Source organism: Mustela nigripes, chromosome 13 (assembly GCF_022355385.1).
Source record: "Mustela nigripes isolate SB6536 chromosome 13, MUSNIG.SB6536, whole genome shotgun sequence".
Lineage (NCBI taxonomy): Eukaryota > Metazoa > Chordata > Mammalia > Carnivora > Mustelidae > Mustela > Mustela nigripes.
Genome location: NC_081569.1, coordinates 67,312,954 through 67,337,807, shown reverse-complemented (window position 1 = coordinate 67,337,807; position 24,854 = coordinate 67,312,954). Strand labels below are relative to the sequence as shown.

Sequence of the window (24,854 nt, the reverse complement as noted above, 5' to 3'; positions counted from 1 at the left end):
TACATTTCAGCAATCACACTCCTTGTAATTTACCCAAAGGAGTTGATACTTAGGCCCACACAAAAACCTGCACACCGATGTCTATAGCCACTTTATTCTTAATTGGCAAAACTTGAAAGCAACTAAGATGTCCTTCAGCAGGTGAATGGATAAACTATGTAATATCTACACAATGAAATATTATCCAGTCTTGGGGTGCCTGGGTGGCTCAGTGGGTTAAGCCGCTGCCTTCGGCTCTGGTCATGATCTCAGGGTCCTGGGATCAAGTCCCGCATCGGGCTCTCTGCTCAGCAGGGAGCCTGCTTCCATCTCTCTCTCTCTCTCTCTCTGCCTGCCTCTCCATCTACTTGTGATCTCTATCAAATAAATAAATAAAATCTTTAAAAAAAAAAAAAAGAAATATTATCCAGTCTTAAAAAGAAATGAGCTTGTATGTTCATCTTTTAGTTATTTTCTCTGCATACAGTGAATGTAGTAGGTAAGGACTATGCACACGTGTGGCATACTTAATATCATGGGGACTGTCCCTGTTGATTCTTTAAATACTAGATCACATTTAACTTACTCCTGAGTGCAAGTCAAAGTTTGGAGGCCTTGACACATAGTGACCTAATAATGATAAGGATATAAGGATCACAGCAAAAGTTCAAACACAACAAAGACATATGCATGAATTTTCAGCAATAGTGGTTTCATTTGAAGACACTCGGAAACAGTGAACCATAGTTCTCCAATCTGTTGCTCCCTAGTTTGTCTTGTTTGCCTTAGTTTATGCTCAAGGTAAACATGTATTTAGCCTAGAAAAGGAAATGGAAAGAAAAAAAAAACCAGAGGTGACCTAAACAACCTCCGCAAAGCAAGCCTCCTAATCTGCAAATAGCTTGGTCGCAACATCCAAGTGAATTCAAATTACTTAAAACCATTAAATAAATGTTGTCTCCAATCCTACTCCTAAAAAAGAATATAATGAGAGACAAACACAATGCCACCTAACTGAAAGAAACTTGGTTCTTTTTCATTGATAAAACTACGTGAATGGTTTTATATTTATGTATTAACAATATTAACCTAAAATTTCAAACATTTTTAAACACAGGCCACCCAGTGCTAACACTGAGCCCTCCTGGTATTTGTGGCAGTGAGCACATGGCTTTAGTCCATGTCCAACACTTAATTAAGAGATTGTTTTCAAAGATTGTATTCTGGATTTACCATCTTCTTAGAGGCCATGCTGCTGCAATTCATTAGTGGTCCACTGTTAAAGCAGCTGGACTGTTTTAAACTACTATTTTCCTTAACCATTATATGGAGGAGGTTTTTGTTATTCTATGCAAAGTGAAACAACATCCTTCTATGGACTTCTAAACATAATGATTAGTGACAGTGCAAATTGTTTTCTGATTGTCCTATAACATATAGCAAACTGTTACTAAAACATTCTCATCAGAGCTTAAACTTTTGTGTAATTGTGAGATTCTTTTCATTTTCCTGTATATCTTGTCTTTACTTTTTAAGGACAAGATCTCATTCTGAAAGCCAAGAAATATTTAACTTAAATGTAACTATATGTAGAGAAAAATACACCCTTAAACCTTCTCAAAGAAACTCAGGAAATGAAAACTTGGACATATTTGGCACAGAATGTTGAGCATTTAATTTACTCTGCTTCTGAACCTCAAAGGTCTCTTGTACATATGGATTTCAAACACCAAAACACTCCTCTGAAAGAGGATCAATCGTGTCTACACGAGTAACTTGCCCCTGAAATTAAGTTATTCAAACCTGTTGAGGGACTTAAGCAACTAGAAGAGTTGTATGTCATCACATAAAATTTTGAAAAGGAATGTCATGAGGCAGCATAGGAATTTCTAGGCCTTGGCTGACACATTTTTATCAATCTGGCTCAGAGAACTGTTACAATACACTTAAGGGTTCACTCTGCCTGAAATGCCCTGGACCCCTCCCAGTACTTTGTGTCAAGACACAGCCTCTCCTTGCTTTTTTAGAACTTACCACTCACTTGAAAACTTCCCCATTTAGGGGAGCCTGGGTGCCTCAGTGGGTTAAGCCTCCACCTTCAGCTCAGGTCATGATCTTAGCATCGTCAGATGAGCCCTGCATCAGCTCTCTGCTCAGCACTCAGCAGGGAGCCTGCTTCCCCACTCTCTCTGCCTGCCTCTCTGCCTATTTCTGATCTCTGTCAAATAAATAACATCTTTAAAAAAAAAAAACTTCCCCATTTAACACCACCAAGCAGCCATTCTTATAACCCTGTTCTCCATTTACACATAAAATACTTCAGATCTTGTATGAGCTAGATGCTCAGTTAATAAGTCTTGTGAGGTACCCTTCTATGTGCATTTAAATTCCATAAAAGCATTGACCATTCCCATTCCTTTTCTTTTCTTTTCTTTTTTTTTTTTTTTTTTTTTTTTTTTAGATTATTTTCTCCCTGGTCAGTACAGGGTACAACATACTACTCCAACTGCAAGAAACTCAAAGCAATGTGAATCACATCTGGACACCTCAGTTCATAGCTCTCCAAAGGCTTTCTATCATACTTGGAATGAAATCCAAAGAAGACTCTATACAATGTGGCAATGTGGCCTCTGATCACCTCTCTTTAGCTTACCTCAAACCACCCAGTCTTGTCCCCCCACTCCCCCAGCACTGCTTCCACTATTCCTCGGCTGTGAGGAACATGCATTAGCCTTAAGGCTTTTGGATGAGCTGTTCCTTCTACTTCCCTTTTTTGCTGACTCCTTACCATAGTCTCTGTTAAAATGGCTCCTCCTTAAAAAGACTTCTGACTCCTCCAAAATAGCAACTTCCCCTCACTACAGCCTATTTTTCTTCATAACCCTGGCTGATATTCTACATTTAATTAGATAGTTGTTCATTATCTCCTACTATCACCACAGACACTAGCACTTAAGTCCCATGAAAGCAGGGGCTTCACCGATTCATAGCTGTATCCCTAGTGCCTAGACCAAGGCCTGGCACCTGGTAGGCGTACAATAAATGTCACCGAATGCTAATTCCAAGACTTAGGATAGGAAGTTTATATTGTAGCTGAAAAGCCTATCTTCTCTGGGAAGCACTCCCTCATAAATCCAGTGTTATTTGTGTTATTCCAGACTTCCCAATAACAAATAGGATTCCTGATGCCTAACCATGAGCTTCTCCAGTTTCTTCAGTGGATAGCAACTCTCAAGGAAAAGTTTTATGCCCAATTCATATTCTAAGTTACTCAGACATAACATGAATTGTATTTTTGACAAATGCCAAAAGATAACTGCATACAGAATGCCCTCCGAGCCCACAACTCTCTGTTGATCATTTCAGCCTTCATCAACCATGATCATAGGGGGTTTCTCCTCCTTAGATTTTAACATGAGAATGTAGTTCAACCATATATTGTCACCCTACTTTCTACGGTACTGGGTGCGTCTAATTCCTAAGCCTTTCCAGACATCTGTGAATTAATTTGCCTTCCATCTGCACTTCCTTCCACAGGCACTTGGCTCTGACCTTTCTTCATTCTCCTAAGTCATGTACCACCCTTCCACTGACTTTTCATCTTTGTATCTTGTGGTTTAGAGTTATTTATGTCTCCTTGATTTATCAAAGATGAAACCTGTGCCTCCATTTTCTTGCTTTCCCTATTGTTCGGGGATGATTTTTTTGAAAAAGCAAAATAAATGAGGGCTGGAGAAAGAAAAAGTAGATAATGTTCTTTGTTCTGGAGTCTTGAAACCAGAAGTCTCTAGGCTTTTCTATTTCATAGCTCTTCTTATTACACCATATTCTCTTCTCCAGTTTCCTTCTCATTCATAATTTCAATCTTCCAGAATTTCTGGGTGATTAGCCATCTTGTTTTAGTGGTTTCAGCCATAAAACATTTCATTTATTAATGAGTTAACAAATTCCAAATCTACTTATCATATCTCATTTACAGTAATTATTATCTGCAATTTAACAGGGACTACTGGATATACATATTAATTGGAAGGGGATTAGTCATCAATTGGGAGAAATTAGTCACTAGTCTCCTGTGGGACTTACCTTTCTTATCAGATAGGTTGGTTATTCTCCATTTGCCTTTCTGGCCCTCCATTCTCATACTTCTCTGTACCCCAGAAGACAGACCTCTATGGACAACTCCCCTCGTCCATTCCCACTCACTGCCATTCCTACCCACTTCACTCTTTCCCACCTCATTGCATCTCTGGCAACATTACTCTACAGTCATAGCTCCTAAAGTACAATAGCTTCTGGTTTCACAAGGGAAATCTTCCTAGTTGGTTCCCCTGAACCTACCCACATCTATGTAAATAGTCTCCTTATTAAACTGTCTTCAGTTATACCCTGTGTGCCATTTCTTTCTTATTAGACACTGACTGATACATCAGTTAAAAAAAAAAATATGAACTAGCTCATCTCTAAAGTCCATTGAGTTCTTACATTCTATGTCAACAATTAGCACTTAACTATAAAGACTCTGAGGAAATCAGGCTTCCTTTCAATTAAGATTCTATCTCACTGCCTTCGGCTCAGGTCATGATCTGGGGTCCTGGGATCAAGTCCCACATCGGGCTCTCTGCTGGGCCGGGAGTCTGCTTCCTCCTCTCTCTCTCTGTGCCTGCCTCTCTGCCTACTTGTGATCTCTCTGTCAAATAAATAAATAAAATCTTAAAAAAAAAATTCTATCTCATTACAGCAAAGAAACTCTCCTAAATAATGATACTAAGACCTTATGAAATATTAAGTATTGTCAGTGCAACTTAGATGAGCAGGGAAAGCTAGAATATACATATTGTTCCCTTTAGGTAATAAAGTCAGTTCTGATAAAAGTATATTTGCTATTTTTTATTCATTTTTTAAATCAAGGTATAACTAACATATTAGTTTCATGTATACAACATAATTAGTTTCATGTATACAACAGATTTGATATCTGTATATATTGTGAAATGATCATAATAAGTCTAATTAGCATCTATCACATACATAGTGATAGAATTTTATTTTCTTGTGATGAGAACCTTTAAGATTTATTCTCTTAGCAACTTTTAAATATGCAATGCAGTACTGTTAACTATATTTACCATTTTGTACATTACATCCCATGATTTATTTTATAACTCGGAGTTTGTACCTTTTGACTCCCTCTACCCATTTTGCCCATCCCCCAACAATCACCTCTGGCAACAACTAATTTGTTCTCTGTATCTATTAGCTCCAGTTTTTTTTTTTTTTAAAAAGGAGTACCTGTGTGGCTCAGCTGGTTAAGCATCCAACTCTTGATTTCAGTTCAGGTCATGATCTCAGGATTATGAGATCAAACCTCACATTGGGCTTCACATTGGGTGTGGAGTCTGCTTGAGATTTGCTCTCTCCCTCTGCCCCTCCCCCTACCTCTCTCTCCCTATCTAAGAGAAAACAATAAAATAAAACATTAAAAAAATTTTTTACATTGCACACTTATTTCACTTAGCACAATGCTCTTAAGTTCCCTCCATGTTGTTGCAATTGGCAAGACTTCATTCTTTTTTGTGGTTAACTAAAATGTCATTATATATATATATATATATATATATATATATCATATTTCCTTTATGCATTCATCCATCAACAGATACTTAGGTTGTGTCTGTACCTCTACTATTGAAATTTTAATGCTTCAGTGTACATAGGGGTGCATACATATTGTTTCAAGTTAATGTTTTCAATTTCTTCAAATAAATACCCAAAAATGCAATTGCTGGAGCATATGGTCTATTTTTAATTTTGTGAGGAATATCCATACTGTTTTCCATAATGGCTGCACCAATTTACATTCCCACCAACAGTGTACAAGCATTCCCTTTCTCTGCATCTTCACCAACAATTGTTATTTTTTTATCTTTTGATACTAGCCATTTTGACAGGTGTGAGGTGATATTTCATTGTGGTTTAGATTTGCATTTCCCTGGGGCGCCTGGGTGGCTCAGTGGGTTAAGCCTCTACCTTCGGCTCAGGTCATGATCCCAGGGGCCTGGGATCGAGTCCCGCATTGGGCTCTCTGCTCAGCAGGGAGCCTGCTTCTCCTCATCTCTCTCTCTGTCTGTCTCTCTGCCTATTTGTGATCTCTCTCTCTGTCAAATAAATAAATAAAATCTTTTAGATTTGCATTTCCCTGATGGTAAGTGATGCTGAACATCTTTTCAGGTGTGTGTTGGCCATCTATATGTCTTCTCTGGAAAAATGTTGACTCAGATACTCTGCCCATTTTTAATTATATTGTTTGTTTTTATGCTATTGAGTTGTATAAGTTTTTTATATATGTTGTCATTAGTTAATTGACCATATATGCATGGGTTTATTTCTGGGCTCTTAATTCTGTTCCATTGATCCATGTGTCTCTTTTTATGTCAACACATTTGTTATTTTTTTACTTTGAAAACACAGAGGCAGCCAAAATTAATTCCTAAGTTTCAAGTGTTTTTTTCTTCATCATTATTTCTTCTTTTCCCTTAGATATTTATACCATTAAAAAGCCAAAAAAAAAAGTGAAAAAAAAAAAGTTTCACCAATCCTCTTATTAATAAATTAATTTCTTGACCTTACCCCCATGACAGACATCATTTTATCTCTTTCACCAGGCACAGCCAGAATTTTTGTATCCACTGGACTTTCCCACTTTCTCACTTCTCATAGACACTTTAACATATTCCTATTTTAAATTGTTCTTGCCAAGGTTTTCTTCAACTTCTCTGATGTCAAATCTAATGAAGGTTAGTCCTTGTCTCACTTGACATCCCAGCAGCATTTGACACCACTGTTTTCATGAAATAGTCTCTTTTTTGTCTTTGCTGTTGCCTTACCTTTTTTTTTTTTAAAGATTTATTTATTTTAGCAAGGGAGCACACATGCACAATTGCAAGTGGAGGAGGAGGAGAGGAAGAGAATTTGAAACAGACACTGCTGAGGGTGGAGCCCAATGTGGGGCTCAATACCACAACCCCAAGATCATGACTGGAGTCAAACCAAAAATCAGATGCTTAACCCACCTAGCCACCCAGGTGCCCCTATCAGGATACCATTATTATTTTTTTTTCTGTGTCTATATACTTTTAATTAGATCAAAAATGCATTTATTATTGCATGTATTATTTTCACAAAGTGTTCTAATTAGAAAACATGCACAAAAATTTTTAAATTAGATTTTACAAAGAGAAATAAAAGTTTTTGTATTTTTTTTAAATCTTTTTTTTTTTTTCCTTCTATCTACCTGATTATTTCTCAGTCTCTTCAGTGGACATTTCTTCTTAAGCCCATCCTTCAAATGTTCATGCTTGTCAGAACCTTGTCCTAGTCTTCCTTGTCCTTCTACCTACATTCTTCCACTGGTTGTTCTCCCCCACTCCTATAGCTTCAAAACCCAGTTATATACAAATTACTCTTAAATGGGCCATCTCCAATTCAGATCCTCCTCCTTATCTTCAAGGATATTGTTTCTGACTAAATACTATATAACTCTATCAGTATGCCCACAGAGACCCCTCCCTATCAACATTTCAATTTCATCTACATTCCTTATTCCAACAAATCACACCAAGCCAGAGACCTGGGTAAAATCCTTGACTCTTCTCTGTGCCTCATTCCCAAACCCAATCAATGAGCAAGTCTTATTGATTCTGTCTGAGATGTCTATGATCCAGGTCTCTCCATTATCACCACCATTTCTCTAGACCAAATCATTTCCCTACTACCAATATTGTTACTACCCTCATATCTAGATTTCATAATAGAGCCAGAGTGATCTTTCTAAAATATAGGCATGATAATATTACCCTCTTTCTAAAAGCCTGAAATGGTTTTACACTGCTATCAAGATAAAGCCCAAATTCCTCAACATGGCTCACAAGGCCCAACATCTGGTCTCCTACTCTGTTATCCAAATTACTCCAGCCAAATTAAGCCCCTTTTAGTTCTTCCAACAATCTATGATCACTCTTACTCTAGATATTCCCACATAAGTTTCCCTCCACCTGATACATGCCTATTGATGTTACCAGTGTTTTCATGCTATTAGTATTTCTTGACAAACATCTAAAAATGCCTGTGTCTCAGTTGAGATATTCCATGCTCTCTAAATCTGCATTTATCCACTCATCACAACCTACTATAGTTGTCTGTTTCTTGTCTCTGTTCCCGTTTCAGATCATAAGCACTGTGAGGGTTAAAACTGGACCTATCATAGCTCCAATGCTTTGAACATTACCTGGTACAAAGTAGCCACTAAATAAATAATGTTGAATGATGACTAAATGAATAAATAAATAGATCAACAGATTAAAAATACTACTGGAAACACATTTCACATATGGATTTCTTTCCCTTGCTTTCTTTCCTCTCAATAAACAAAAAACAAGTAATTTGCTCTTCCCACCAAATAAGCCATGGCTCACAAAGGACTAATTAAGGTATATTTATACATGACAGACAAGAGAACTCTGTCTGAGCCTTTGCTTTCTCCTTTATTTTTCTTTCCTCTTGTATATAAAATTTTCAAAATGAAAATTTAAACAGGCTGACCAAGCATGTGGCGGACCTTCTCTTGATCTGCCTGATGCCCTTCCCAAACCACCTATAAATGGTATGTGTATGGGATAAAAAAGAACCTATGATAACATTTTGTTTGAACCAGAACTCCAAAGCATTAATTAAAGCTGAGCACACCTGCTCTGAACTGCAAAGTTAGAGATTTATGTGAACTTGTAAAGTTGAGGCTTTCTGACCTTTTGTAGGATTTATGTTTCCTTTAAATAAGCATTTCCTCTTTGTAATGCAATTTTTTTTTTTAAGTTTATTTCAGTGACTAACCTGCTGGTATAAACAGATATGCTGTTCAGTTCCTTTATTGCCTGGTCTTTACCCTTTTTACCCAGTGCCTGTCAAATATTTAATTTAAGGTTTTGGTTGAAAATAAGCAGGTACAACTATGAGGCCTACAATTTCTTGGTCTAAACTGAACTTGTTAGTGAGGTGATCCAAAAAGATATCCATGCACTCAAACTCCACAATTAATGTAAGAGCACAAAAGCATTTTAATACAGATATTCACAGAGCTGCTCCCTATTTGCAAAGTATCAGATACTTTATAGTGGTTTATCACAAGCAGGACTTATTAATTTTTAGGTTACAGTGCATTCCCATGTGTAGAATCCTTTCAGGTAAGACAAAGTTTGTAATCGAAGAAAGATTTTATAATTTGGAGATTCAGATATTAAAGGCTTTACAAGGAGAGAGTTCTGTGAGGCTAACACATTTATGTTGGTTACCTTAGATAGGTTCATTCCCAGCACTGTGAGTGTCACCAAGCCAGCACAACAGACTAAAGCACTGGAGCTGGAGAGTCCAGAACTTGGTGGGATGTTTCCATCCACTAAGCAATTCATTCCAGTCAGGTTGCTAAGACCAAAGTGTTCCTAAGAATAGAAGGAAAAAACAGTGCTAGTAACTTCGGTGTTAGATTCGAGGTCTAGCAAACATTCTTTCATTCTCCAGAGAGCAAGCATTTATCAATGGACTTATTATGCTATTTATAGAAACTACTTGTGCAATTCAGTTTAGTTGAGTCTATACATGATATTTCATTTAATGGTTCTTGGCTACAGGGTTTGGTAATCTGTAGATTATTTTTTACTTTGTTCAACAAAAAGCTATTGATCCATTTCCTAAAATTGCCTTGAGACATCTTTTTCTTGAACATTAATTGACTTAAGCAAATGTAAAAATTAATTAAAAAATTATAATTCTACTTCTCAAGTAACAAAATAAGAAATACACAATATTAGTGAGGCAGATTAAAGCTCCATGTAACACAGCCCAACACAATATGACTGTGAAAGTCTAACATCAAGCAGCAGCTTGTTTCTATTGAGTATTTCTTCAGAAGTTTCTCTGAAGAAAAAGTGTTCTCAACTTCAGTTCCATTTTACTTATGGAAAAACCTATGTACCAAGATTAAAAATTTTTTCCAACATTGCATATAGGGAGCTAGGGGTAGGACCCAGGTCTCTGATTTCTGGTTGAGAACTTCTCCATTGCAGTCAGTAACACGGGCCAGCATACTGTCACTATGATTTAATGTAAGTGAGCTATATGAGGAAATCCAGATTTTTACTAGAGTTTATAGATACAGTTAAGCCATATGGTAGCTTTCAAGACAGCCAAATTAGAATTCAAGCACAAATAAGAACACAGACTCTAAATGGAGTAGAGAAACTCTTATTTCTACAATTAGGAAAGAAAGAAATAATGAGAAATAATGGGACTCTGATCTAAAGATGGAAATCTCTAGGATACTTAGATGAATATCTAGCATGACACTTAAGATGATATTATATCATAACCTTTGTGGTTTAGGATTAAAAATAAATTCAAGGCTACCCCATTTTCAAGAAAAAATACCACATGTTTGCAAATTACTCAAAAAACTCAAGACCAAAGTACAAAATACTATTATATTACATAATTATGCATTTCATCATACATATTATTCTAGGGAGAAATTTCAATAAACTAGTTAGAATAACCAAAGTAACAACAAAACTCTGCAAATTAAAGGCTGTTTTTTTCCCCTTAATTTCTTGTCCTTTTTTCCTATGTTGGCAAAACTCACACACCACAAAAAAAGAGATTCTGTTGGATGTACTTCTCTTCTTGATTTCAAGTCATCTAAAAATTTCCTTTCCAGAAATACAAACAAATTATAAATTGAAACACTGCTGCTGCCAATGCCCTTTCATAAAGAACATCAGACAGCTTGTTTTAAAAAAAAAAAAAAAATCCTTGGAGAATGCTATATATTTAACCATAAACTGATCCTCAGTGTATCTTGAATGTGAATCATACTTACAAACTTATCACGCAATGTTTAAATTAAAATGTACAACAGATTCAAAAACGTAAATGGATTTTGCCAAATTTTGTAATAGCTCTATCCCAAAAGGATAACATGTTCAATTTAATATAAACAGATTAACCTCTGAAATTTCCTAGTATTTGAATTTGAAGTTTTCTAAACAGGCTAACTTTTAAATTAATTCTCTGCCAAAAATTTGCTATACAAACCTACTTTAGCACATTAAGTTGTCAAACCAAAAAAGAAGGCTTTAAGGCCTCAAATTTTCAAAAACAGAAAGCAACAAGCAGTATTTAGGTCACTTACCCATATGCTATAAAAAGCATGTTGCTATAAGAAAGATCAAATTGCATTTGTCAGGCAAATCCTTCCAAACACTGTAATTCCCTCTAATGCATTTGATAAGCCAGATAACTTTGAAGATTTAAAAGCTGCCAATATCTATTCCCATAAGTTATTACCATGTGTCTCGATAAAGAAGAAAGAAAAATAAAAAAGAGGAAGGAAGGAAAAGAAAGAAAGAAAGAAGAATGAAGGAAAGGAAGAGAGGGAAGAAGGAGGAAGGGAGAGAAGAAAGGAATGCAGGAACTCTAAGACCAGAACCACCAAAATCCGAGTGTAGGACTACATCTCAGAAATAAATCTGATGCTTTCCTGGAGTGAAATATGCCACTGAGTCCTAGGCTACTTGTGACAAAGCTTCAGATAGGACCACCAGACAGCAAGGAACACAAGCTCTCTAAAACATTTTAACAAATCAAATTGACTTACACTTTTTTATTTTGGAGAAAAAAGTAGAAATATTTCATTTTCTTATTCTTGTCCATGACATTAGAGATGTTCCTGATAATTAGTCAATGTTTCTAAGAAAAATACTTATTCTAATAAACTTTACTACCTCTTTTTTTTTACCCTATCTAAAATGGTAATAACAATACTAGTTGTTTATTTACTGAATGCCTACTGTGTGTCAAGCACTGTGTAATCCTTGTAACAACTCTTTGCTGGATAGCAAGGACATCATTATACAGATAACAAACCTGACACTTAAAGAGGCTGAATCAACACAGCTGAGCAGAGCTCAGATTCAAACCTAGGGCTGTATGACTAAATCCTACTACAGTATATACCTATATATATATTTTTTAAGATCTTATTTTTTATTTGACAGAGAGAGAGATCACAAGTAGGCAGAGTACAGCAAGCAGAGAGAGAGGAGGAAGCAGGCTCCCTGCTGAGCAGAGAGCCCGATGCGGGGCTCAATCCCAGGACCCTGGGATCATGACCTGAGCCAAGGGCAGAGGCTTTAACCCACTGAGCCACCCAGGCACCTATACCTACATATTTTTAGAACAAATATATTAATAGACTGCATCCTTCAAAAGAAAATTTGAACAAAGATTTTTTTAAAAAGAGGATTTTCGGGGCACCTGGGTTGCTCAGTGGGTTAAGCCGCTGCCTTCGGCTCAGGTCATGATCTCAGGGTCCTGGGATCGAGCCCTGCATCAGGCTCTCTGCTCAGCGGGGAGCCTGCTTCCCTCTCTCTCTCTGCCTACTTGTGATCTCTGTCTGTCAAATAAATAAATAAAATCTTTTAAAAAAAAAAAAGAGGATTTTCATCAGATGCAACTGATTTATGAACAGACATTACTGCTCCCTGTGAACCCCAGTGAACAGTCATACCTGCCTCATCCTCTAAAATAAAATAATAGAAATATTCATTAGCTTTGAAAGATGACAAAATATAAATAGTAAATTTTTTAAAATCTTGATATATAATACATACTTTAAGTTCAACAGCTAGTAGTTGCCTGATAAACCAATTTACCTGAATTCCTTTAAATCCACATAGGAAATAGTTGTGCCACAGAGGCTTGGTTTTGTCAATCTGAATATTATTAGAACTAGTACTGAAGTCCCTGCAAAAACAAAAGACACCATTAATTTAAGGCTAGAGGCTGCAAAATACATGGCTGACTGCTGCCATCTTGTGCCATAAGAGTGATACTGAAATTTCATTCTCCATTTATTTTCATCTATGTACTTCACAGTCTACCAAAAACAACAAACATCCCCACACACTAAAAGGTAAGGGAAGTTGCGGTGACCTTAACAACTAAACTACTTCTTATTGACCCTTTTTATTCCTGAAACATAGAGGAACCAATATATTTCAACATAATCTACACCACCTTTTATTTCATGATGGTATTGTTAAGCTGATTTATAAACCACATAAATGCTTATCCAAGGGGTTTGCTGTTTGGCATATCTCTAACTTTAACAGAACTCAAACACTTCTCTCCCCACACTCTTTGCCACCTATCCAATTTTACCATCTTCACAGTTTAAGAAGAAGATGGGGGAAAAAACAAATAATGATTCTAAAGGATCATAACTTGTTAAATAAGATTCCATGAGTCTATACTGATATAAATTAACAAATGAAAAACTACCTAAATGAAGGAGAAGGAAAATCTCTTCCTTAGAGTAAAACGTCAAAGAATAGATGAAGTAGAAATGGTGGAAATAAAAAAATCTCTATGTGGCAAACTCCATGATAATTGTTTCAGGAAAGAATCATCAATGGATGCTAAAGTTAAGGAGAAAAAGTTTGATAAGAAATAAAACATTTACATAGACTCAAAGTATTTCTCCATCAGATACTTATTATAAAGGGAAAAAAATAGTAATTTTATGGCAAAGAAATCTGGCAGACACCACCTCAACAAAATGATCAAAACTAACACCATCAATAAAGGGACATCATATGTCCCCTTGATATCATGAACTGAGAACATATCAGTTGATTTTGGGAATTCTTTGTATTATTTTTTATTTCTTTGTAAGTCAAAAATTATCTCAAAATGAATAATAGATAAAAAGGTTTCTAAATCAGCCAAAGGACAAAAAAACATGAAATGGAGGAAGATGGGGTCAAATAAAAAGTAAGGAAATAAGCAACATCTCCCATATTGACTGAATACTCTTCACATGGTTTACTAAATACCTATTATATGCCAGTCACTGTAGTAGGCGCCCTCCACACATTATCTTAACTCAGTAACATGGACACATCCTGTCCTAAGAAAAATATTTAAGTGTGCAAGGCATTTACAGGAATATAAAGAAAGATGGCACAGGGCTTATCTTTTCATAAACTAGCTGAGACGACATGAACACAAATTATGATCACACACTACTGTCACGTGATGGTGTTTAATATGGAATGGGATGTGAGACAAAAAGGGCATCATCTCTATAATCAGCATATTAGAGTGAAGAGGGGAGGCCTTCCTGGTGGCTTACAGAGGTTTAGTGACTCTCCAAGGAAACACACAGTATGACTCCAGCTCACAAGCATTTTAGTGTCACCTACACAAGTTAAAATATATTGCTCACAGTCAACAAGAGGCCACAGAATTTGGAAAGTGGATAAAACTATGTTAGCAACACTGATCAGGTTCTGTTCCTAGTTAAGCAAAGATCTTGAAAGTCACCACAAAGAAAAGAAAACCAGGAAGCAGTCAGGGGTAGAAGCGGAAATTTGTACAGATGCACAAAGCTACATGAGAAATACAAAAGACAAAGCTGAAAAGTGTCAGTTCCTACAGAATTAGAAATATAGCCTAAAAACGTCATTTTAAAAAACCTTGTGTGTGTTGTTTTTAAGGATTTTATTTCTTTATTTGACAGAGATCACAAGTAGGCAGAGAGGCAGGCAGAGAGAGAAAGAAGGGGAGGCAGGCTCCCTGCTGAGCAGAGAGCTCAGGATCCAGGGACCCTAGATGACCTGGGCTGAAGGCAGAGGTTTTAATCCACTGAGCCACCCAGGTGCCCCAAAAATCTTTCTTTTGATTAGTTATTTCATGCCTGTTTTTTTCTAGCATCCCTGTCTTGCCTCTCTGCCCTACCATTTTCTAAGATTTACACATTTTCCAATAAACCCAACAATCCCAATAAAAACCCCAATGTACTCTTTCATATTAGTTGAATAGTTGATTCTAAAATGAATAAGGAAATGCAAAAGATCTAGAACAGTGAAAATAAATTTGAAAAAGACAAACAATGTTAGAGGATTTACACAACCTGATTCTAGGACTTCTTATAAAGCTACGGTTTTTAATTAGAAAATCACATTCACCAATGTATTAAAAGGATGTCCACAATAGCCAAACTAAGAAAAGAGCCGAGATGTCCATCAACAGATGGATGGATAAAGATGTGTTCTTTATATACATATATACAGACATACACACACACAAACACACAAACACACACACAAAATGGAATATTACTCAGCCATCAGAAAGGATGAATACTTACCATTTACATCAGTGTGGATGGAACCAGACAGTAGTATGCTGAGCAAAGTAAGTCAGAGAAAGACAATTATCATATGGTTTCGCTCATATGTGCAATATAAAAAACACTGTAGAGGATCATAGGAAAAGGGAGGGAAATCAGAATGGAAAGAAATCAGAGAGGGAGACAAACCACAAGAGATTCTTAAATATAGGAAACAAACTGAAGATTGCTGGAGGGGAGGTAGGGGGTATATGGTAATTGGGTGATAGGCATTAAGGAAGGCATGTGATGTGATGAGCACTGGGTGTTATATGAAACTGATGAATCAACTGATGAATAACTGAATTCTATATCTGAAACTAATGATGTACTATAGGTTGGCTAATTGAATTTAAATTTTAAAAAATCAATCGCTTCTCGGCCTTTTGGCTAAGATCAAGTGTAAAAAAAGGATCATTCACCACAATCAAAAAGGATTTATCCTGGGGATGCAAGATGTTCAATATTTGCACATCAATGTCATATACTACATCAACAAGTCAAAAGATAAAAATTATACAATCAACTCAATAGATACAGAAAAAGTATCTGACAAAATTCAACATCTGTTCCTGATAACAACTCTCAGTCAAGTGGGTTTGAGGGAACATACCTCAACATCATAAAGACTATAAATGAAAACCCACAGCTAACACCATACTCAATAGTGAAAAACTGAGAGCTGTTTAAGAACAAGAACAAGACAAGGATATCCACTGTCCCGATTTTTATTCAACATACAGCTGGAAGTCGTAGACACAGCAATCAGACAAGAAAGAGAAGTAAGAGGTATCCATATTGGTAAGAAAGAAGTTAAACTGTCTCTATTTGCAGATGACATGATGCCATATACAGAAAACCATAAAGACTCCATCAAAAAAACTATTAGAAGGGACGCCTGGGTGGCTCAGTTGGTTAAGCGGCTGCCTTTGGCTCAGGTCATGATCCCGGCGTCCTGGGATCGAGTCCCACATCAGGCTCCTTGCTCGGCCGGGAGCCTGCTTCTCCCTCTGCCTCTGCCTGCCATTCTGTCTGCCTGTACTCGCTCTCCCCCCCCCCTCTGATAAATAAATAAAATCTTTAAAAAAAAAAACTATTAGAAGTAATAGATGAACTCAGTACAGTTGCAGGATACAAAGTTAATACCCAGAAATTGGTAACACTTCCATACACTAATAACAAAGTAGCAGAAAGAAAACAATTCCATTTACAATTGCTCTGAAAAGAGTAACTTAACCAGGGAGGTGAAAGACGTGTACTCTGAACTATAAACCATTGATGAAAGAAACTGAAGACAATACAAACATATGGAAAAATATCCTATGCTCATGCATTGGAGGAATTAATACTGATAAATGTCCACACTATCCAAAGGAATCTACAAACTCAATGCAAACCCTATCAAAACACCAAAAGCATTTTTCACAGAACTATAACAAATAATCCTAAAATTTTTATGGAACCAAAAAAGATCCCAAATACCCAAAGCAATCTTGAGAAAGAAAAGCAAAGCTGGAGGTACCACAATTTCAGATTTCAAGATATATTACAAATCTGCAATAATCAAAACAGTATGGAACTAGCCACAAAAACAGACACATAGATCAATGGAATGGAGTAGAGATCCCGGAATTAAACCCACACATATATTGTCATTTAATCTATGACAAAGGAGGCAAGAATATACCATAGGGAAAACACAGTATCTCAATGAATGGTGCTGGGAAAAATTAGATAACTAAATGCAAAAGAATGAAACTGGACCACTTCTAACACCATGCACAAAAATAAACTCAAAATGGATTAAAAACCTAAATGTGGATCTGAAACCATAAAATCCATAAGAGAAGAGAGGCAGTAATTTTTCTGACATCAGCAGTAGCAACATTTTTCTAGATAGGTCTCCTCAGGCAAGGGAAATGAAAACAAAAATAAACTATTGGGACTACATCAAAATAAAAAGCTTTTGGATAGCAAAGGAAACCATCAACAAAACAAAAAGGCAACCCACTGAATGGAGGAAGATATTTGCAAATGATATATCTGATAAAGGGTTAATATTCAAAATCTATAAAGAAATTATATGACTCAATACCAAAAAAACCCAATCCAATTAAAAAATGGGAAGGGGCACCTGGGTGGCTCAGTGGGTTAAGCCTCTGCCTTCCACCCGGGTCATGATCTCCGGGTCCTGGGATCGAGCCCCACATCGGGCTCTCTGCTCGGCAGGGAGCCTGCTTCACGCTCTCCCTCTGCCTGCCTCTCTGCCTTACTTGTGATCTCTGTCAAATAAATAAGTAAAATTTTTTTTAAAAACTGGGGAGATGATCCAAATAGACATACAGATGGCTAACAGACAAATGAAAAGATGATCCACATCACTAATCATCAGGGAAATGCAAATCAAAACCACAATGATATATCACCACATATCTGTAAGAATGGCTAGAATCAAAAGGTGGGGATGTGAAAAAAAGGAACCTTCATGCATTGTTGGTGGGAAAATAAAATGGTACAGCCACTGGGGAAAACAGTATGGAAGTTCCTCAAAAAATTAAACACAGAAACGTCATACAATGCAGTAATTCCACTAATAGGTGTTTACTCAAAGAAAATGAAAACACTAATTAAAAAGATATATGTACCCCTATGTTTATTGCAGCACTGTTTACAATAGTCAAGATATGGAAGTGACCTAACTGTCCACAGATAGATCAATAGATAAGGAAAATGTAGTATATATACAATAAAATATGACCAGTCATAAAACAGATGAGATCTTGCCATTTGTCACACCATGGATGGACATAGAAAGTATTATGATAAGTGAAATAAGTCAGACGGAGAAAGACAAATACCATATGATTTTACTTATATGTGAGATCTAAAAAACAGAACAAATGAATAAACAAACAAACAAAAAGCAGAATCAGATCTCTAAATACAGAGAATAAACTGATGGTTGCCAGAAGGAAGGGAGAGGGGGGATAGGCAAAATGAGTGAAGGAGAGTGGGAGATACAAGTTTCCAGTTATGGAATGACTTAGTCACTGGAATAAAAGGCACAGCATAGGGTATATAGTCAATGATACTGTAACAGCCTTGTATGGTAACAGATGGTAGCCACACTTGTGAGCATAACATAAGGTATAGGGAAGCTGAATCACTATGTTGTACACCTAAAACTAATGTGACATTGTATATCAACTATACTCAAAAAGAGTAAAAATTTTTTTTAAAAAGCTATGGTTTTCAGATAGTGTGATATTGGCATAGAGATAATACATGGGGTGCCTGGGTGGTTCAGTTGATCAAGCGTCTCACTCTTGATTTTAGTTCAGGTCATGATCTCAAAGTCATGACATTGAGCCCTGAGAGGAGCTCCATGCTCAGTGCTAAGTCTGCTTGAGAGATTCTTCCTCTCACTCTCCCTCTGCCTCTCCCGCTGCTCATGCATGTGCTCTCACTCTCTAATAAAGAAATAAATCTTATTTTAAAAGATAGACAAATAAAACACTCAATAAACAGAATAGAGTCCAGAAACAGAACCGTATATTTATTGCTACCTGCTTTTCAACAAAGTTTGTCAAGATAATTCAATAGAAAAAGATCTTTCCAACAAATGATAGGACACAATTGGATGGCTATGAGCAAAAAAATAATCCTCAACCTTCATCTCATGCCACATATAAAAATTAAATCAAACTGGATCATAGACCTAAATTTAAGTGTTAAAATTATAAAATTTCTAGAAGAAAACACTACAAAAACTTTCAGTGCCTTGGGTTTGGCAAAAGTTTCCTAAAAAGTCAAAAACTATAAACCATGAGGGGTACCTGAGTGGCTCAGTTTGTTAAGCATCTGCCTTCAGCTCTGGTGAAGCTCATGGGCTGAGCTGAGCAGGGAGCCTTCTCCCTCTCCCTCTGTCCCTCTCCCTCCACTAGTGCTCTCTCTCTCCAGCTCTCTATATCAAATAAATAAACTATATCTTTAAAAAAAAAAAAAGAAAGAAAAACTATATACCATGAAAAAAATCAATAAATTGCACTTGATCAAAATTAAAAATTATTCTTCAAAAGGCATAGTAAAAAATGAAAATCCAAGGCACAGACTAGATGAAAATATATGCAAAAAATTAATCTGGGGGCGCCTGGGTGGCTCAGTGGGTTGAAGCCTTTGCCTTCGGCTCAGGTCATGATCCCAGGGTCTTGGGATCGAGCCCCGCATCCCCTCTCTCTCTGTCTGCTTCTCTGCCTACTTGTGATCTCTCTCTGTCAAATAAATAAATAAAATCTTTTTTAAAAAATCAATCTGACAAAGGGCTTGTATCCACATCATAAAAGATAATCTTATAAGTCAATAGTAGAAGGTGAAAATTCTGCTTAAAAATGAGCAAAAGATTTGAACAAGCCCTTCAACAAAGAAGATATCTATATGACAAGTACATGAAAAGATGTTCAACATCATTAGTTAAAGAAATTAAAATTAAAAACCACAATTTGGTACTAGTACATATTTATGAAAGTGGCTAAAATTTAAAAAGACATGTTAGCAAAAATGTAGAGCAAATGGAACTCTCATACACTGGTGATAGGAATAAAAAATGGTACAAACACTCTGGAAAACAGTCAGGCAAGTTCTTAAAAAGGTAAACCAAATAGTCCTAGATATTGACAAGAAAAATGAAATACAGGTCCACACACAGATTTGTCTATAAATATCCACAACAGCACTATCCATAATAGCCAGAAGCTAGAAATGATCTAAATGCCCATCAATGGTGAGTAAATAAAGTATAGTATCTCCATGCAATGAATGCTACACAATATTGGACAATTCTGGGAGGCATGCTGCATACCTCCTAGAAGTCCTGGTAGAATGAATCCCCTTACCTACAGCAGGGACTACCTACCTTAGTAATTCCTCTCTGGTTCCCTGAATCATTCTCCATGTTGTTTCAGTACCACACCCAAATACTCTACCTTCATTCAAGTCTGTTTCAGGTTCTGTGTTTGTGAAAAAATGAAACTGAAACCATACATTCATGATGGTGGGAATGGTTAAGTGAATTTGAGTAAATCGATATGACAAATTGCTACGTAGCCAGTTTTAAATGTTTACAAATAATGACACAAAATTGTGTTTGAGACAATGTAAAATTTTCTTTAAAGGTTTCAAATGTAGAAGCCAGACACAGCCTCGTATTGTGCCTTAATAAAGGCATGCAAAAAATATTTACTCAATGAATAAACATTATTGCAGACAAACTAGCCAATGAACAATAAGCCAAAAATAAAAGGTGCCAATCATATGCCCAAATCTATTTTTTGTAATTAGCAAATCAAGTCCATCATACTATCTTATAAGCAAGTAGGACTCATCCCTGGAAAGCAAAAACAGCTCAACATTAGAAAATCCATCAGTGTAATTCATGTTTTTTTAAAACTGTTCTTCATTGAATAGACATTTAATAGAATTCAATTAATAGATTAACAAATTTTTTTAATCTTTTAATCTTAGCAAACTAAGAATTCAAAAACAACAAGAAACAAAAAAGTATTCCCTTAATTTTATAAAGCACCAAACTTGAAGTTTGACACCAAGCCTCACAGCACTGGAGAGTCTACAGTTCCTGAATGCACAGAGTTTATTATCTACTGGGGGAATACAGGCAAGTAAGCAGGTAATTGTACTATAGCATGGTAAGATGTTATGACGAGAGAATTAGAGGGTGCCCTAGTAACATAAGAAAAGCACCACCACTGACTTTGCTGAAGACAGCTACCTAAACAGGTGATAAATACCTTCTAGACAAGGACAGTTATTTTCATTTTTGTACAGCCCAGGATCTAAAATGGGAAATGCTTCTTAAATGAATGAGCAAATGGAAAAAAAAAAAAGGGGGGGGGGAGGAACAAATATTAAAGAGCAGCCTTAGACTATTTTGGAAGTCAGATACAGATTTTAAATAAAGTCAATGATTACAAATTTGGTTGCTTCTAAAGAGTTCATTTGGATAAGAACACACAAACACACACACACAAACACACACCATTATACACAGTAGCAATCCTAAATACTCACGGGTATAAGGGATTTGTATTGGCTAGTTGAAGAGTTTGTGTTTTCACAGGTTCCACAGCTATTAACATATCTTGTTCTACAGCCATAGGAAGAACAGAATATCCACAATAATCTATATGTTCTCCTAGAGAAAAAGATAAAGAATTTTTAATATTGCTAGCATATGACACAAGAGAATCTCAATCAGGTTGATATACAGGAAAAACTTGACCACAAGCCAGGTTTTAACAGAAAATAAAAATACTATGCACAGAAAATGATTCAGTTTTCTTATTCTCCCCGACATCCGAGCCGAGAAACTTCTGCGAGAATAAGTATATAAATTAGTTTCCGTTAATTTTTAGATTTCTTTAAAACTTCACAAGTTTTTTTCTGCTTTCTAATTCATGTGATCATCTTCAAGTATTTTGTTTTGTGACTAGTTATATGAAGTATCCGAAAAGTAATATCTCCTTTCTCTGTTGCTCTTTCATATTACCTTGTTAACTATGAACAATTGAAGCTTTTCACACACTGCCTTATATTAACATTTTGTGAATTTCACTCTCTTCCTTATTAAGCCAACACACCCATAAAGTTGAGGACTTCACTTTATTTATATTTGTGGCCTAAATAAATGTCTAACAAATTAGACTGGCATGGATAAGTTGTGCTGAGTGTGTTAGGCATAGCTCTAATCATCAGCAGGAATTTTATTTCCTATTGTACCATAATGTTTTCTCCAAGTTGCTATTTAATCTCAAGGTTGTTATTCATAAGATTTAAATACAAAATAACAATTCAAGAAAGAAATAAGCACAATAAGCAAGCTCATCTATATTTCCCCAGGACAGGTTTTCATGCCTGATTGTTCCTACGACAAACACTGCCCAGCTAAGAAACACAATATGAATGGAAGACAATTCAACTGCATAATTATACCTGTGTTTTTAAATAATTATTACTTTACATATTATTACAGGTAGCAAGACTTTTCTTCATATATTGATGTGTCCTTTAAAATGAATTGATAAAAGGGTTTTTTTTTAATGGGTTGACAATGACAGATGGAGAAGTGGTTTTCAAAGCTGTCTTTCTCACCTCCTTCAAAAAAGATAGTAATATAAAACAGTGGTTCCCAAGTAGAAAGTTACACACTTACCTACATGAACCTGCACCATTTTTTTCTCTTGCTGGCTGTTCAAAGAGTCAAAGTGCCCTCTTCTGATGCCCTCTCTAACCTTCTCGGGAAATCTGCTCCATCAGTTCTTCTCTTCTCAGTTATCTACAATCCCTTTCTCTCCAAAGGCTTTACACCATTCCCCCTCCCTCCCTCACTTAACTGTGCTTAAACATCCCATTTTTTTTTAAAATCCCCCATTGTTTGCTTCAAAATAAAATAAGTCACATAAGTCGATAATAATTGAACCTAGGTATTGGGTATATGGTAGTTCATTATATTATTCCAAAGACTTTTTTGTAAGATTATATTTTCCATTATAGAAAGTTTTCTTTTTAATTCTCCTTGACTCCTGATTTTTCCTCAGTTCCCCATGCCATTTTCTCTTAATGCAACCTATTCACTCTTCAGGCCACCACACTTTTTTTTTCCTTTTTTTTTTTAGATTTTATTTATTTATTTGACAGAGAGAGACATTGAGAGAAGGAACACAAGCAGGGAGAGAGGGAGAAGTAGACTCCCCACTGAGCAGGGAGCCTGCCATTGGGCTCCCTCCCAGGACCCCGGGATCATGACCTTAGCCAAAGGCAGACGCTTAACAACAGAGCCACACAGTTGCCCCCTCCGGGTCACCACACTTTTAAAAGAGCTTCCCAGTATTTTTCTAATCCAATGAGTAAATGTAAAACCATCAAGATTATTCACCACAATCTAAAAATTTAACATGCAGCACAAAAAATCTTCTCATCTCTCATGAAAACAATATTAACAATGAAGTTTCAATACATTTTCTAAAATAAATGGACAAAATTAACATTAATCACATGGATTGGGAATGATGAAAAAAGTGTGTTCTTTATGCAAAAGCTTAACTTGCTATAAGAGATAAATGTGAAATACTCTATTTTTTCAATTCTCTTGAGAAAAGTTAAAAAAAAAGTATATTAATAAAAATTTAGATCTTACTAAAGGAAGAAAAAAATAAGAGAAGGAACTTTAGCAATACCTATTATGTTGACTCTTCCTGGTGCTCGAACATAAAACTTGGGAATGGATCCAAACTTAGAGTTAAACATCTCCTTTAGCTTCAGCAATCTGAAAGCAAAAGTAGAATACTTCAGGATATCTGTATAACAGAAAAATCCATAAGATATACAAACATATTTCATATACCTACCACCATTAATTATCTCTAAAAAGAAAAGCAAAATTTTTTCACTGACATACTTCTTTGAAAATCCTAGGATATGACAGTATGGTAACTTCCTAGGTGACACATAGTATAAGCACACAGAAGAATAAAAAAAGATTAATGTACTCAACAGGAAAAATTATTTCCTTCAATTATAAAGAATATAACTTTCTAGAAAAATATTCAGAGAAGAATCTCTTTATACTAAAAGAAATCGTACAGGGTAGTATTTCAGTTTCCTAAGGCTATCATAATAAAATACTATAAAGTGGGAGGGGCTTAAAATAATAGAAATTCATTGTCTCATGGTTCTAGAGACTTGAAGTCCAAAATCAGAGTGTTAGTAGGGCCATGCGCCTCTAAAACTTGGAGGGGAGAATCCCTTCTTGCCTCTTTTTAGTTTCGGGTGGTAGCCATCGATCCTTGGCATTCCTTGGATTACAGCTGCATCAATCCAAATTTTGTCTCTGTCACCACACAGAATTCTCCCCGTGTGTCTCTGTTTTTCCTTCTTATAAGGACACCAGTCTTGTCAGATTAGAGCCCACCTTCATTCACTATGACTCATCTTAACTTGATTACCTAAGTACACAGAAATGCTAGTCCAAATAAGGTTACATTCTGAGGTTCCAGGTGGACATGAATGGGGTGCAGGTGAGGAGGCACTATTCAACCCAATACAAGTAACCAATTGAAAACAAGAGTGGGACGCCTGGGTGGCTCAGTCAGTTGGAGTCTGCTTTCAGCCCAGGTCACGACGATCCCAGGGTCCTAGGAAAGAGTCCCGCATCAGGCTCCCTGCTCAGCAGGGAGTCTACTTGTCCTCCCTCTGCCCTGATTGTGCTCTCTCTGTCTCTCTGATTCTCTCTCTCTCTCAAATAAATAAATAAATAAATAATCTTTAAAAAAAAAAAAAAAGAGAAAGACAGAAAGAAAGAAAGGAAAAGAAAACTAGAGTAGTTATCAGGAGACCACGGTTCTAATTTCAATGGAGCAAATCATTTTCCCTTATAGATCCAAAATTCTTAAAATAGATTTAATAATTTTATACCATTCAATCACCTCAAGGCACTTCTATGAATACCCTCCCACTGTTAATAGTCCCACATCATAGTGTATCTGCATAATAACTGCAGGAGAATAAATATCTTTTAAAGCCT

The 24,854-nt window shown here is 36.1% G+C and overlaps 1 protein-coding gene across 5 annotated transcripts in view; it reads right to left on the bottom strand.

The window, feature by feature from the left end:
* Positions 1-24,854, bottom strand: part of GALK2 (galactokinase 2) — a 110,587-nt gene that overhangs the window by 71,349 nt on the left and 14,384 nt on the right. For all 5 annotated transcript variants that reach the window (XM_059372788.1, XM_059372786.1, XM_059372785.1 and 2 more), the window contains 4 exons: positions 23,509-23,597; positions 21,344-21,467; positions 12,741-12,831; positions 9,327-9,473 (listed from right to left, as the gene is read on the bottom strand). In XM_059372788.1, the coding sequence (XP_059228771.1) occupies positions 9,327-9,473; positions 12,741-12,831; positions 21,344-21,467; positions 23,509-23,578 (432 nt within the window). In that variant the 5' untranslated portion in view covers positions 23,579-23,597. The remainder of the gene's footprint in view (positions 1-9,326; positions 9,474-12,740; positions 12,832-21,343; positions 21,468-23,508; positions 23,598-24,854) is intronic.